General features: G+C 37.5%; 1 protein-coding gene across 1 annotated transcript; it reads right to left on the bottom strand.

Moving 5' to 3' along the window:
• Positions 1-10655: 10655 nt before the first annotated feature.
• Positions 10656-11705, bottom strand: LOC138835524 (vomeronasal type-1 receptor 90-like). Its single transcript, XM_070034015.1, has one exon. The coding sequence runs from the start codon at positions 11703-11705 to the stop codon at positions 10656-10658; it is 1050 nt and encodes a 349-aa protein (XP_069890116.1).
• Positions 11706-13071: the final 1366 nt, after the last annotated feature.

Genomic DNA, 13071 nt, shown 5'->3' with positions numbered 1-13071 from the left:
TGATGAATAATATTAATTGATTTGCGTATATTGAACCAGCTTTGCATCCCTGAAATGAATCCTGTTTGATCATGGTGTATGATTTTTTGGATGAATTGTTGAAGTCGATTGGCCAAAATTTTGTTGAGAAGTTTTGCATCAATGTTCATCAAAGAAATGGGTCTATAGTTCTCTTTCTTTGATGAGTCCCTGCCTGGTTTTGGGATGAGGGTTATGATGGCTTCATAGAATGTGTTCGGTAGTGAGCTTTCTCTTTCAATTTCATTGAAGAGTTGGAGGAGTATTGGTGTGAGCTCTGCTTTGAAGGCCTTGTAAAATTCCGCTGTAAAACCATCTGGTCCTGGACTTTTCTTAGCTGGGAGGTCTCTTATTGCTGTTTCTATTTCAATGCTTGATATGGGCCTGTTAAGCTGGTTTAACTCATCTTGGTTTAGTTTTGGCATGTCAATATTTGCTAGGAAAAGGTCCATTTCTGTCAAGTTCTCAAACTTATTAGCATAAAGTTTTGAGAAGTATTCCCTTATAATGTTCTGAATCTTGGTTGTTTCCGTGGTGATGTTTCCATTCTCATCTCTGAGTTTATTAATTTGGGTGTGTTCTCTCCTTTTTCTGATAAGGTTTGCTAAGGGTCTGTCAATTTTGTTAAGTTTTTCGAAGAACCAACTCTTTGTTTTGTTGATTCTTTCTATAGTTTTTTTGGATTCTAATTCATTTAATTCTGATTTAATTTTGATTATTTCTTTCCGTCTACTGGATTGGGGTTTATCTTGCTGCTCTTTTTCAAGGAGGTTTAGATGTGTCATTAAATTGTTAGTTTCCGATCTCTCCAATTTGTAGATGTAGGAGCTCAGAGCTATAAACTTGCCTCTGAGTACTGCCTTTGCTGTGTCCCAGAGGAGCTGGTAATTTGTGTGTTCATTTTTGTTGAATAGCATGAACATTTGAATTTCCTTTCTAATCTCTTCCATGACCCACTCATGATTCAGCAGTGTGTTGTTCAGCCTCCATGTGATACCGGACTTTCTTTGGTGGCTTTTGGTGTTGAGTTCTAATTTTATTCCCTTGTGGTCAGAGAGAATGCAAGGTATAACTTCAATGTTTCTGAATTTAGACAAGTTTGCTTTGTGGCCTAAAATGTGGTCTATTTTAGAAAACGTTCCATGTGCTGCTGAGAAGAATGTGTATTCTGATGCTGCTGGGTGAAATGTTCGGTAAATGTCTGTTAAGTCTAGTTGATCTATGCAGCTGTTTAGATCTGCGGTTTCTCTGTTGAGTTTTTGCCGAGTTGATCTATCTAGTGGGGAGAGTGGTGTGTTAAAATCCCCAACGATTAATGTCTTTGGATCTATCTGGGATTTGAGGGAAAGTAGTGTTTCTTTGATAAATTTGGGTGCTCCATTGTTTGGCGAATAGATATTTAGAATTGTAATATCCTCCTGACGGAGAGATCCTTTAATTAGTATGTAGCGACCTTCTTTATCTCTTCTCACGAATTTTAATTTGAAGTCTATTTTATCTGATATTAGGATTGCAACTCCCGCCTGTTTATGAGGGCCGTTTGCTTGGTAGATTTTGTTCCAGCCTTTAACCTTGAAAATATGTTTGTTTTTACGGGCAAGATGTGACTCCTGCAGGCAGCAGATAGAAGGGTCTTGTTTTTTAATCCAACTAGACAGTCTATGTCGCTTAATTGGAGAGTTCAGTCCGTTAACATTAAGAGATAGGACTGAGAGGTATTTGGGAGTTCCTGCCATGTTATCCACCTTCTTGGGGGCTGTGAAAACTGGGTTCTTCCTAAGGTTCTTGGATTCTCAGTTTGGGTGCAGTTTCTTGGCCTTTGTTGCGTTCTTCTTGGTTTTCTATGTGTAGGACATCTTTAAGAATCTTTTGCAGGGCTGGTTTGGTGGAGATGTATTGTTTCAATTTTTCTTTGCTATGGAAGGTTTTTATTTGGCCTTCAGTTATGAAGGAGAGTTTAGCTGGGTACAGTATTCTTGGTTGATAGTTGTTTGTTTTTAGGGCATGGCATACATCCTTCCAGGCTCCTCTTGCTTTGATTGTCTCTGGTGAGAAATCTGAGGTAATTCTAATTGGTTTCCCTTTATAGGTGATTAACCTTTTCTCCTTGACAGCTTTAAGGATCTTTTCCTTGGTCTGGGTTGATCCTGTGTGGATTATAATGTGATGGTGGGATGTCCTATTCTGGTCTGGTCTATTTGGGGTTCTAAAAGCTTCTTGTATCTGAATAGGCCTATCTTTTTGTATGTTTGGGAAGTTCTCTGCTAGGATCCTGTTAAACAAATTTCCTAGACCATTAACTTCTGTTTCTAGGTGCTCCTCTACACCCATTATCCTTAGATTGGGCCTTCTGATGGTGTCTTCCAGGTGTTGGATAGACCTATCATATTTCTTGGACTTGTGTTGGATGGTTGTATGTTCTTTCTCTATAATATCTAGGCTGTCTTCAATCCCTGAGATTCGATCTTCTGCATGGTCTAACCTGCTGTCAAGACTCTCTACTTTGTTTTTTATCTCTTTTCCTTCTAATTGGTCAGCTTTGATGGCTTCAAGTTCTTTGTTGAAGCTCTGTTTTAGGTCTTGTATGAATTTCTTTACTTCCTTAATTTGGTGTTCAGTGTTTGTTCTCAAATCACTTAGTTGATTGGTTATGGTTTCTTTGGACTCCCATTCCTTCTGTTGGGTTCCATTCAGCCTTCCCTTTGTGGTCTCCCTGACTTCCTTCAGCTCTTTGTTAATGGATTCCATGAATGTCTTTAGTGATCTTTGTGTATTCTCTACCTGGTCTCTTAATTCGTGAATTACTCTTTGATTAGTTTCCTCCCTTCTGTGGGATTCCTGCAGTTCTCTTTGAGTGTTCTCTGCCTGCTCACGCCATTCCTCCCTTTCTCTTTGAGTATTCTCAAGTTGTTCATGCAAATCCTGTATCAGTTTTTGAGAAGCTTCCTCACGCTTATGATGTTCCTGTATAAACTTCTGGGATGCCTCCTCTCTCTCCCTATCACGCTCATACAGAGTCCTTTGTACATTGTCAAACTTCTCATTTATCATGTTTGCTATTAGTGTTTGTAGAGCTATTTGGGAACTCTCCTCTGGATTATTCTTTATCTGTTCTAATCCCTGATTATCAATGTTGGGAATTGAGATACCCAAATTTGCCATTTTTCTTGTGTTTTTCCGGCTTACTCGGCCCATTTGAGATACAGATTGCACCAGTTTTGTGCTAGAACACTATCTTAAGGCAACCATCAACCAAAGTTTGCATTTGTACAGTCAATAGTCTACAGATACTATCTAGTTCAACAGATACATCTATTCAACATCAAACGACTATATGTTAAAGGACTTCAAACCGCAGAAAAGAATTTGGAAAACCAGAAATTATTAGGATTAGGGAGAGATGTGGGTAAAAAATAGGAATAGATTGGTGTGGGGAGGCACAGGGATAGTTAACTATGTCCTAATCACAATGCAGGAAATGGGTTGGGTAGGATGCAAGTAGAGAGAGAGAGAAAAAGAAGAGAAGGAAAGGGGAATAAAGAGAGACCAGAAAAAGAATAGAAACGTAAAACTTAATGTTATTATAGAGGTTAAAAGACCGTCTATTTAGAGAGGAATGTGAATATGTTCAGAGAAGGGGAGGGACATAGAGGAGATGTGGAAAGCTTTAAGGATGGGAAAGGGAGAAGAAAAGATCAGAAGTTCAGTAGAGCTAGATAAAAAACAAAAAGATAATTAAGAATGAAAGAAAAAGAGAAAGAAGACAAGAAAAGAAAGGAAAACTCTCATTCACGTATTCCTAAAATGAAAATTATAAGATGAGAAAAAAAATTACTGGAAAACAATTATTTTTTCAGAAGAGGCAAAAATTAAAGATTAATAAAAGTTTTAGAAGGGAAAAAATTTATATATATATATATATATATATATATAAGGTAACAAAAAACAAAAAACAAGCAAAAAAAGAAAAGAAGAAGAAGAAAAAAAAAAAAGAAAAAAAAAGAAAAAAAGTCTTTTGATTTTTTTTTTTTTTGGGGGGGGAGGAGTGGGAAGAATCCTGTATCTCCCTTTTGTCTGCAACCAGTCTCTTGTTGTAGTCTCTGGTCAGCTTGAGGTCCTGTGGCTTGATTGGTTTCTTAAGTCCGTTGGTTGTAAGAGGCAGAAAAATGCTCTGCTTTACCCAAGATTTTGAGATCCCCCTCCCAGGTTAGTTTTCTGGGAGGGTGGTCTGCTTTGAGAGTCACAAAAGAGGGGGATGTGGTTATGAGGCTAGGTTCTGGGTAGGGTTGAGGCCTTTCAACAAACAGTAGCTTTTCCCTGGGGCTATTTTGTGATAGAGCTCACAGCGCCCAGCCTGGAGCCATTCTCAGGGTTTCTGTTTTTCAAATGATTGTGGTGGCTGCTAGAGGGAGGGGCAGCCTCTGGCTCTGGTTACCCAGTGACGCTAGGCACTCCGATGGCTGGCGCCTGAGCTGGGTGACTTTTCCCTGGGTGGAGGTGAGTCTGGCAGGTCACTTCGCCGTTAAGTTCTTGTGACCTGCTAAATGACTCATTTTATTCCAAGGCCTGAGCTGGAGCTAGCAGCAACTCCGAGCTTTGTAGGTATCCAAGATGGAGATCACCGGTGCTGGGGGGGGAGGGGTGGCCTTCCCTCCTCTGCTCCCTGAGGAGTGAGGATGTCGGGCTTGTACTCACGCCGAGTCTTGGATCCTGGGTCGTCTCTGGTCTGCAAACAGCAGGATGAAGATTTCCGCTCCTTGTCGGTTCTTGTTGGTGTTGAGTAGAATCTGCTCGTCCGCTGCGTCTGGCTCCTTCGTCCCCGACTCTCTGTGTCTCAGGTATGACTCCCGCGGCAGTGGTCGCTGCCGCGACCCTGCCGCCGGAGCGGCTGCTGGTGCGTTTCCTTGGCTTCCCCTCTCTTGTCTAACTCTCTGTCCTGTGATGGCACACTTGGTGTGGTTCTCTGGCTTAGGACTGTTCACTGGAACTCTAAACCTACTTTCTATGCGAGAGCTTGTTCAGATTCCAGCTTCTCCTCCGCCATCTTCCCGGAACCTCCGCATATGAATATTTCTTTATGTTTTATGTATCATTTATAGTAAATGTAATAAAACATACTGATTTTTAAATAGGAGGATTTCTTTAAGGCTGCATTATCTCTGACTGTTCAAATATATTAACTTTTCTTTATTTGTTCATCTGGTGATTGACACATAGATTCCATTATACCTTGGTTACTTTTAGTACTCCAGCTAGGAACAGAAAATCATGGAGGTTACTGAGATCCTTCACTTAGTTACTTTGGATACAACATCAGAAGTGATGTTTCTGGACCTTGGGCAGTGCCAGTTAGTAGTTTTGGGGAAATTCCATTATGATCATTACAGTTGTACCAGCTTCTGCATCAGCGTTGTAAAGGAATCTCATTCTCCAAATCTCAGTTGATTCTAATTATAGCTGTTCATTCTGACTTGTATGAGTTGACACTTCCAGTGTTTCTCATTTCAATTTACTTATTGGTATCCTGCAGCATGTTTTTATAAACATATTGCCCATTATTTTGTTTAGGAGAAATATACTACTGGGTCCTTAAAAATGCTTATTTTTTAGTATTTTTGGTTAATTTAATATTTAACTGTTGTGTTAAAGGATTTTGATTATAAAATTCTTTAGAAATATGATTTTCTATATGTATGTATATATACCTATTTGCACATGCCTGTATTTATATATACATACAAATTGAGAAAGAGGAAGGGTAGCAGACAGATTTATAAATATATATGGCAGAAAGTAAGATGGACAGAATGATAAACACAGATATATTTTATATACATGAATAAAGGCAGCATTATTGTAATTTTATAAGTTATATAATGTATAAATATATACATATATTTAAATATATCTCTATAATAGATTTGTATATGTTTTATATACTATTAGATAGTGTATATTGTATATATTATACTATATAAATTTAATATGTGCACATAAATATATATGTGTGTGTACATGTAAATATGTGTGTACATATAAAACATATGTAATATATGTGTAATATAATAATGGATATAATTATGTATAAATGATACAGTGACAATCACATACACATATATTTAAATTTATTTGGCTACATACCCTCTGCCTATTGCTGAATGAGCCAATATTTACAACCGTAAGAGGAATGTTTATACATTGATTATTGTAATATCCATTAAGATACCATTACAAAATTCATGAGCTATCCAGACACCAGTGGCTCACACTGGCAATTCCAGTTACTCATGAATGTTTTTGTGGAAATTCTTTTCCTTACCATGATGGCCACTCTGTGGCCAGTTGTCAGCCCCTTTTATTATCTGTTATCATGACCCAACAGTGTGGTACTCTGTCCAGACCACACTGGCTTCCCCCTCAGTGATCTTCTCTTTATAGCTGTGCACACTGGCAATACATTCAGGTTGACTTTTGTCAGTTCAACATAATCCCTCAATACTTCTGTGATATACATTTTTTGCTTAAACTGACGTGATCAGACACTTCAAGCAATGACCTGTATGTTTTTGTTCCTACCGTTGGAATAGATAGTGGCTGCTTTTGTTTTTTTACTGTGAAAAAGCCATACAGAGGGGTTACAATTACAGGGGCAAGGTAATGAGTACATTTCTTATCAAGCATTGTTGCCTCCTCCTTTGTTTTCCCTTCCCATCCTTTCCCATCTCCCCCACCCTACTCCCCCGTCCCATGTTCTCTTCCCCACCTTCCCCCGCCCCCTTCCCCTCCTAAAGTTGTAAAGTTCGTTTTTTGATATATCTTCTTGTACATCTCATTGTTGCAATGGGCCAACCTGTATCCCTATTTAAACAATTTGTTTTTTCCCTTCCCCTCCACAAATTATACCAACATCAAATACAGTGAAAGCAGGGGTTATACCGTGGGGGAAGGACATACAAAGCAACAAAGAAATCATCTTGTAAATATGGTAGAAACAATCACAAGAAAGAAAGAAAAAACAATCGAATCCTTATCTTGGGATTCATTTCACCTAACGTCAACTTATGTGACCTTTACTGCTTGTGTCAGACATATACTAATTATTGCAAATAAGGGAAACCATGAGACCTATGTTTCTTTGGGCCTGGCTTACTTCACTTAATATAATTTTATCCAAGACTTTCCATTTCCTAACAAATGAGGCAATGTCATTCTTTCTGATGGAGGCATAGAATTCCATTGTGTATCTATACCACATTTTCTTGATCCATTCATCTACAGAGGGGCATCTGGGTTGGTTCCATATCTTAGCAATGGTAAATAAAGCTCCAATAAACATAGTTGTGCTGATAGCTTTAGTACAGTCTTGTTTATTATCATACCATATGGTCTCATTTTTTTTTTAACTGTGCTGAAATTCCCAGTGAAAGAAGGATAAGGAAACACGTTTCCATCTTGTGTTCCTCACATTGTTGTGGTGCCTGTGTTTCTTACACCTGGTGCTATTGTGTATCTCAGACCTTGATTAGACTCTGAAATCATTGAAGACTTCATCCTTTCTGTATTTTATACCATTGTTCTACCATTTCTGAATCTCATCTTGCACAGGTTCAAAATCAAATAAAGAAAAGGTACCATGGGGAAAGTAATATTAAACAAATGATACTAATGAAGATTTTTCTGGAAAATTTCGATGTTATTCTTTGAATTTATTGTGAAATGTCACTGAAATTAGCACTAAATCCAGTTTGTGTTTTATATATTGAATCAGCTTCTTAAATTTAGTTAACATGAATATATAATATGGATATTTTTTATTAACCAATTTATTCAGGACCCAGAACTGAAGACAACGGATTTTAAATGGTATTTATTTTAATTGTACAGGGTTCTAAAGTATATAAATAGACCAATTTACACAAAATATTATGCTAAAATAGCATTCTTTGCATTTCCTCTCATCTAACATGCATATGAATATTTGAAATCCTCAGGACGATGAGATCTGAGGATCAAGGTTCAAAGCCAGTCCAGACAAGAATGTCCTTGAGAATTTCGTTTTCAGTGAATGACCAGGAAACCCGAAGTAGAGCTGTGCGTCAAAGTGGTAGAATGCTATCCTTGAGTAAAGAATTCAGGGTCAGGGCCCAGTTCAAACCCCGTGTTAAAAAGTTTTAGATATCTAGGGGCTGGGAAGTTGGCTCAGTGGTAGAGCGCTTGCCTTGCATGCCTGAGGCCCTGGGTTTGATTCCCAGCACCACATAAGCAAAAAGAAAAAAAAAGCCGGAAGTGGCGCTGTGGCTCAAGTGGTAGAGCACTAGCCTTGAGCTGAAGAGCTGAGGGACAGTGCCCAGGCCCAGAGTTCAGGCCCCACGACCGGACCCCAAAAAAAAAAAAAAAAAAAAAAGTTTTAGATATCTAATTCAATCTGACTAGGAGTATATAGTAAAACTCAACAAGAATGTAGGACAAAATTTAAGACATTGGTTTTTGAGTCTGAAGTATTAAATAGAATCTTAGACAATAAATTAGATGACACTAAATGGAATAGTTAGGTATCTTAAAAGATATCAGCTTCCTATTTTACCTGAATCCAGGCTTATACAATTTTGCCTGAGGGAAATTTTTGTATTTATAACCAATCATTTTGTATCAGATGGCAACATAATTTTCCAGTTATTTGCTGAATTTTAAAGTCCTGATGCTTCTGTAAGAAATTTGTAAGGTCTGAAAGCAGACAGCAGGGTAATAAGTGTTTGAGATAGACCATGAGCTACTACTGTTCATTTTGAAGATGGGCAGAGATATAACAAGAGCTGTCTAATCAAAGCCCAGTTTTTCTGTTTTCATTATGTTAGTGCTTTGAACACTGGGTTGTTTTTATGTGTTATAATTGACTATTGGTAAATATTTTGTTGAATTAGTAATTAAAAGTTAGCATTACATACAGAAAACTTTGTCATCTGTTTGCCATTCTTTCTGTGAAATTTCCATGAGTCTTGACTCTGAATACAATGTCAAGGTTGACTAGAGGTATATGGAGAAGAGTGAAGTATGGACTGTTTTTAGACAAAGATTTAGATAAGATCAACAGATAATATTTATCGTTTTTGTGGTACTAGCATTTGAACTCAAAGCCTCCCGATTTCTGGGCAAGTGCTCTACTACCTGAGCCATGCCTCTAGCTCAACAGATAATTTTTAAAGGAGTTTCACTATGGGTTATATTAAATGTCAGAAATAACCATCAGTGATAGGCATATCAAATAGATCATTATCTCATGAGAAGGTACCTACCAGTAAAATATAACAAAATCCAAACATCAGGAAGGAAAAGACCAAAAAAAGGAAAAAAAACTTAGTCATTCAATTTATTTCCATGGTCACAAAGGAAATGGTTTAGTTTTTAGACAATGCACAGTACAGCATAGGTAAATAGAAAACTAAGACAATAGTGGCAAATCATCTACCAAGTACGTTGAGAAGGTAGGAGTCATTTGTAATTTATTATTATTAAGTAGTGTTAAAAAGAGATTTCAAATCCATAAGTCAATGAATATTGATGAATATCATCCTTCTATTGTTCTCTACCCATTTCCCTTCCCATCCTCACACTCAATTATGTAGTTCAATTTGTACACAATTAATAGAATTGAATGTAATTGCTGTAGTCAGCTTTGCTCCTTACATTTGTGTGCCATGTCTGCCTGCCCTTTTCTGAACATGTTTCTGCCTATTTAGTTTTCTTTATTCATTTTTGCTTGATTTCAGTAAACCAATTTATATGAAGCCACTTGAGGTGGATTTGAGATTCATAAATCCATGGGGAAAACTCAGTGTCTAGACTTTGAGATCAGAAAACTTTTTGAGTACTTGGGTCATAGGATTCTAATGTAGTTTAGTTCCTATCCCCATAATGTTTGGTGGACAGCTTATCGCAGACCAGACATTAGTTTGTTTGCTTGCTTGTTGTTTTGAGAAAAAAAAAGTCTAAATCATACATGATAGCTTGATGGCTTGAAAAATTCAGTTCCACTGAGAATTTCGTAACTTCCTATGGTACAATGCCCAGAAGATGGAATTGTTTTTCTGGATGCACATATTCTAAGATTTCAATAAGACCCATTCTACCATGTTCTTTAAAAGATGATCTGTAGGAAACTTCAACATGCTAGAAGTAAATTTATGAATAGCAGTTAGAATGACTGCCTAATTTCATACATGTAATAAAATGTGCATTCCCGTAATCTAGATACACCAGATAAACTCTAGAACATAGAAGGGCAGTGGAGTAAGGTCACCAAGGAGTACCCTCTGTCCAATGCATATCAAAGTTTTGGGTGAGTTAAAATATATGGTGATTTAAAAAGTGCTCTTCAATATTTTCAAAAATATGTTTTTGTATTAAAATAAAGGAAAGTGAAAGGATAAAATATCAGAGGAAAACAAATCATGGTGGACCAAAAGAGCTAATAATAACCAAATAGATAACCTAACAACCTAATTTACACTCATACATTTTATTTTAAATCAAAGAAAAAAAAATCATGTCTAAATTTTTGATTAATTTAATTGGCAGCAGATAACCTACTTACTTTTAAAATGATATTTTTACTTGATAGCCCAAATACATTTTATATTTTACACTGTAGCTTTTATAATTTTATGGGAAGTGGTTTGTACTATAGGACAAACAGTGGCATAGCTATTGAGCACAAGTTTCTGGACACTAAAAAGAACTTGGTCATATTTCCATAATAATGATGAGTAGGATGAGATGATGATGTCTGCCCAGTATATGATCACAAAGAAACTCACCATCAACAGAATGGTCTTAGTGGCCCTTTGCTCTGGGGAGACTCTTGGGTTCAGCCTGGTGCTGTGGAGGTGCTGTGATTGCCTCTGATGCCTGAACAACAGAATCACCATGTATGCACTGGACAGCAGCATAAGTCCTACCAGGAAGACATCTCTGAACAATGTCAGAATGAAAATTAGTCCCTTGATGATGGGGTTTATGGGGGCTATTGAACAGTGTTCATTGATATTTATTATATTTTTCTGGCTTGTGTTAGAATATACTACAGTACAGAAGATGAGGATACTACCAAAAGATAAATTACAGGACCAGAAAAAAATGACTATGCAGATAACATAGTTTGTAAATTTGTGTTTAAATCTCACTAAGCAGGAGGTGCTGGGGCTGATAGTAATGGCCTGGAACACACTCAGGAGGCAGGTGGTACTGATGGAAATAGCCCTAGTCACTCTGTGAATATAAATCAACACTTTGCATTTGAAGTCATTCTGCAATTTTAATGATTCAAAAATGACTGGAGATGAGAGGCACAGTACAATGAGAAGTGTTACCATATGGACAAGGGCCAAATGACAGCTTATTATTTCAGTGGGTTTAACTTTGGAATCTTGGAGAAATTTGAAAATATGTAAGAAAAGAAGGAAGATGTTGGCAGAGATCCCAATGCTGGTTTGGAATAAAAACAATTGTTGAATGATAACATGGATGGAAACAGCGTTCATCTTCATGACCCTAAGGCCTTGGAGGTGGAGTTGGTGTGCCCTCCAGGGAGAGAAGGCTCGACTTCGTGGAGGAACTGGCACTGGGACTGTATCTGGATTGTCTCCTGTGTCCCTAGAGTGATAAGGAATTAGAATTTTTAAAAGCCTCATTGGCAGACAAGAGAGAAGATATAATGAGAGGTTGGTAGCATGCAGGACAATTTATAATAGAATTTGTTACAGAACATGGAATATTGCTGGATGCCCGTGTGCTCGTGGCTCATGTCTTTAATCCTAGCCACTCAGGTGGCTGAGATCTGAGGATCACGGTTCAAAGCCAACCAAGGCAGGAAAGGCCGTGAGACTCTTATCTCCAATAAACCACTCAACAAAATGGAAGTGGTATTGTGGGTCTAGTGGAAGAGTGCTAGCTGAGGGACAGTGCCCAGGCTCACAGTTCAAGCCTCACAACTGAGAATAAAAGCCACCCAGAGTCTGGAATTTTGTTAATTTACAGCAATTGGCAAGGAAAGGATAACCACAAATAGTGTACCACAGCATGGCCTGTAAGAGAAAGTTTGTGAATATTTAGAGGAACTGAACATCCACCAGGTCTGTTCAGATACTCAGGGTGCCAGCTATGGGTCCTAGTGTAGGAAATGATGGGGGACCCCAGAATCCTAGAACATATTGGGATTAACTCCCAAGCTATGTAACCTTAAATAGTGCAGATAAAAGAGTTTTAGGACTGGAAAGGGAAAGGGCAAACAAAAATGACCAAGACAAGGGTCAATAACCAAGAAGCATTGTACTCATAATCTGACTGATAGAATAATAATCCCTTTTTAAATTGCTTACAAACAACAACAACAATAATAATTTCAAAGGAAAAAAGAAAACATCCAACAGAGTCTACAAATAGACATATGCAGCTGTGCCACACCTGACAGTCAAACAACCTTAAGCAAAACAATAGAAATACCAGCAACTAGTCCATAAGTCAGCACCTTAAACTCTGTGACCCTTCTTTAATGGAAAGCCTCTGAGAGGGAACAGACCCACTTAGTCATTTCTCTCAACTAAAATTATGGACAGAAAGTAGAACTAGATAGAAGTTTATGTATAAATACACATATAGAAAATACAAGAACAACAAGGATATCACAATTGCTTCATATATCTCTATCTTTCAGAAGAGGAGACATAAAAACCTTCTGTGACAAACAAAAGGAATCCGTGATCAGTAAACCAGCACTGCAAAAATTATTGAACAGAATCTTTATCATAGAAGGAAACAATTAAAAATAGAGATGGGAAATAAAGCAGAGAAAATAATTGAACAAAATCATAATAATAAAAGCTCTCAGTAATATTACTGGCAGTGAACCCAACTCTCCAATCATTAGATCCAAACAACATCCTGCATCAAACAACCACAACAACACAAAACAACATGATCTAATCATTTGTTTCTTACAAGAAATAAAAGCAAGCATAGTCTAAGGCTGAAAGGATGGAAAAGTGCCTTCCAAATAAA

The sequence above is a fragment of the Dipodomys merriami genome, unplaced genomic scaffold (genome assembly GCF_024711535.1).
Source record: "Dipodomys merriami isolate MVZ:Mamm:240054 unplaced genomic scaffold, mDipMer1.0.p SCAF_24, whole genome shotgun sequence".
NCBI classification, from domain to species: domain Eukaryota; kingdom Metazoa; phylum Chordata; class Mammalia; order Rodentia; family Heteromyidae; genus Dipodomys; species Dipodomys merriami.
The sequence above is the reverse complement of the archived record's forward strand: the minus strand, read 5'-3'. Positions and strand labels throughout refer to the sequence as shown.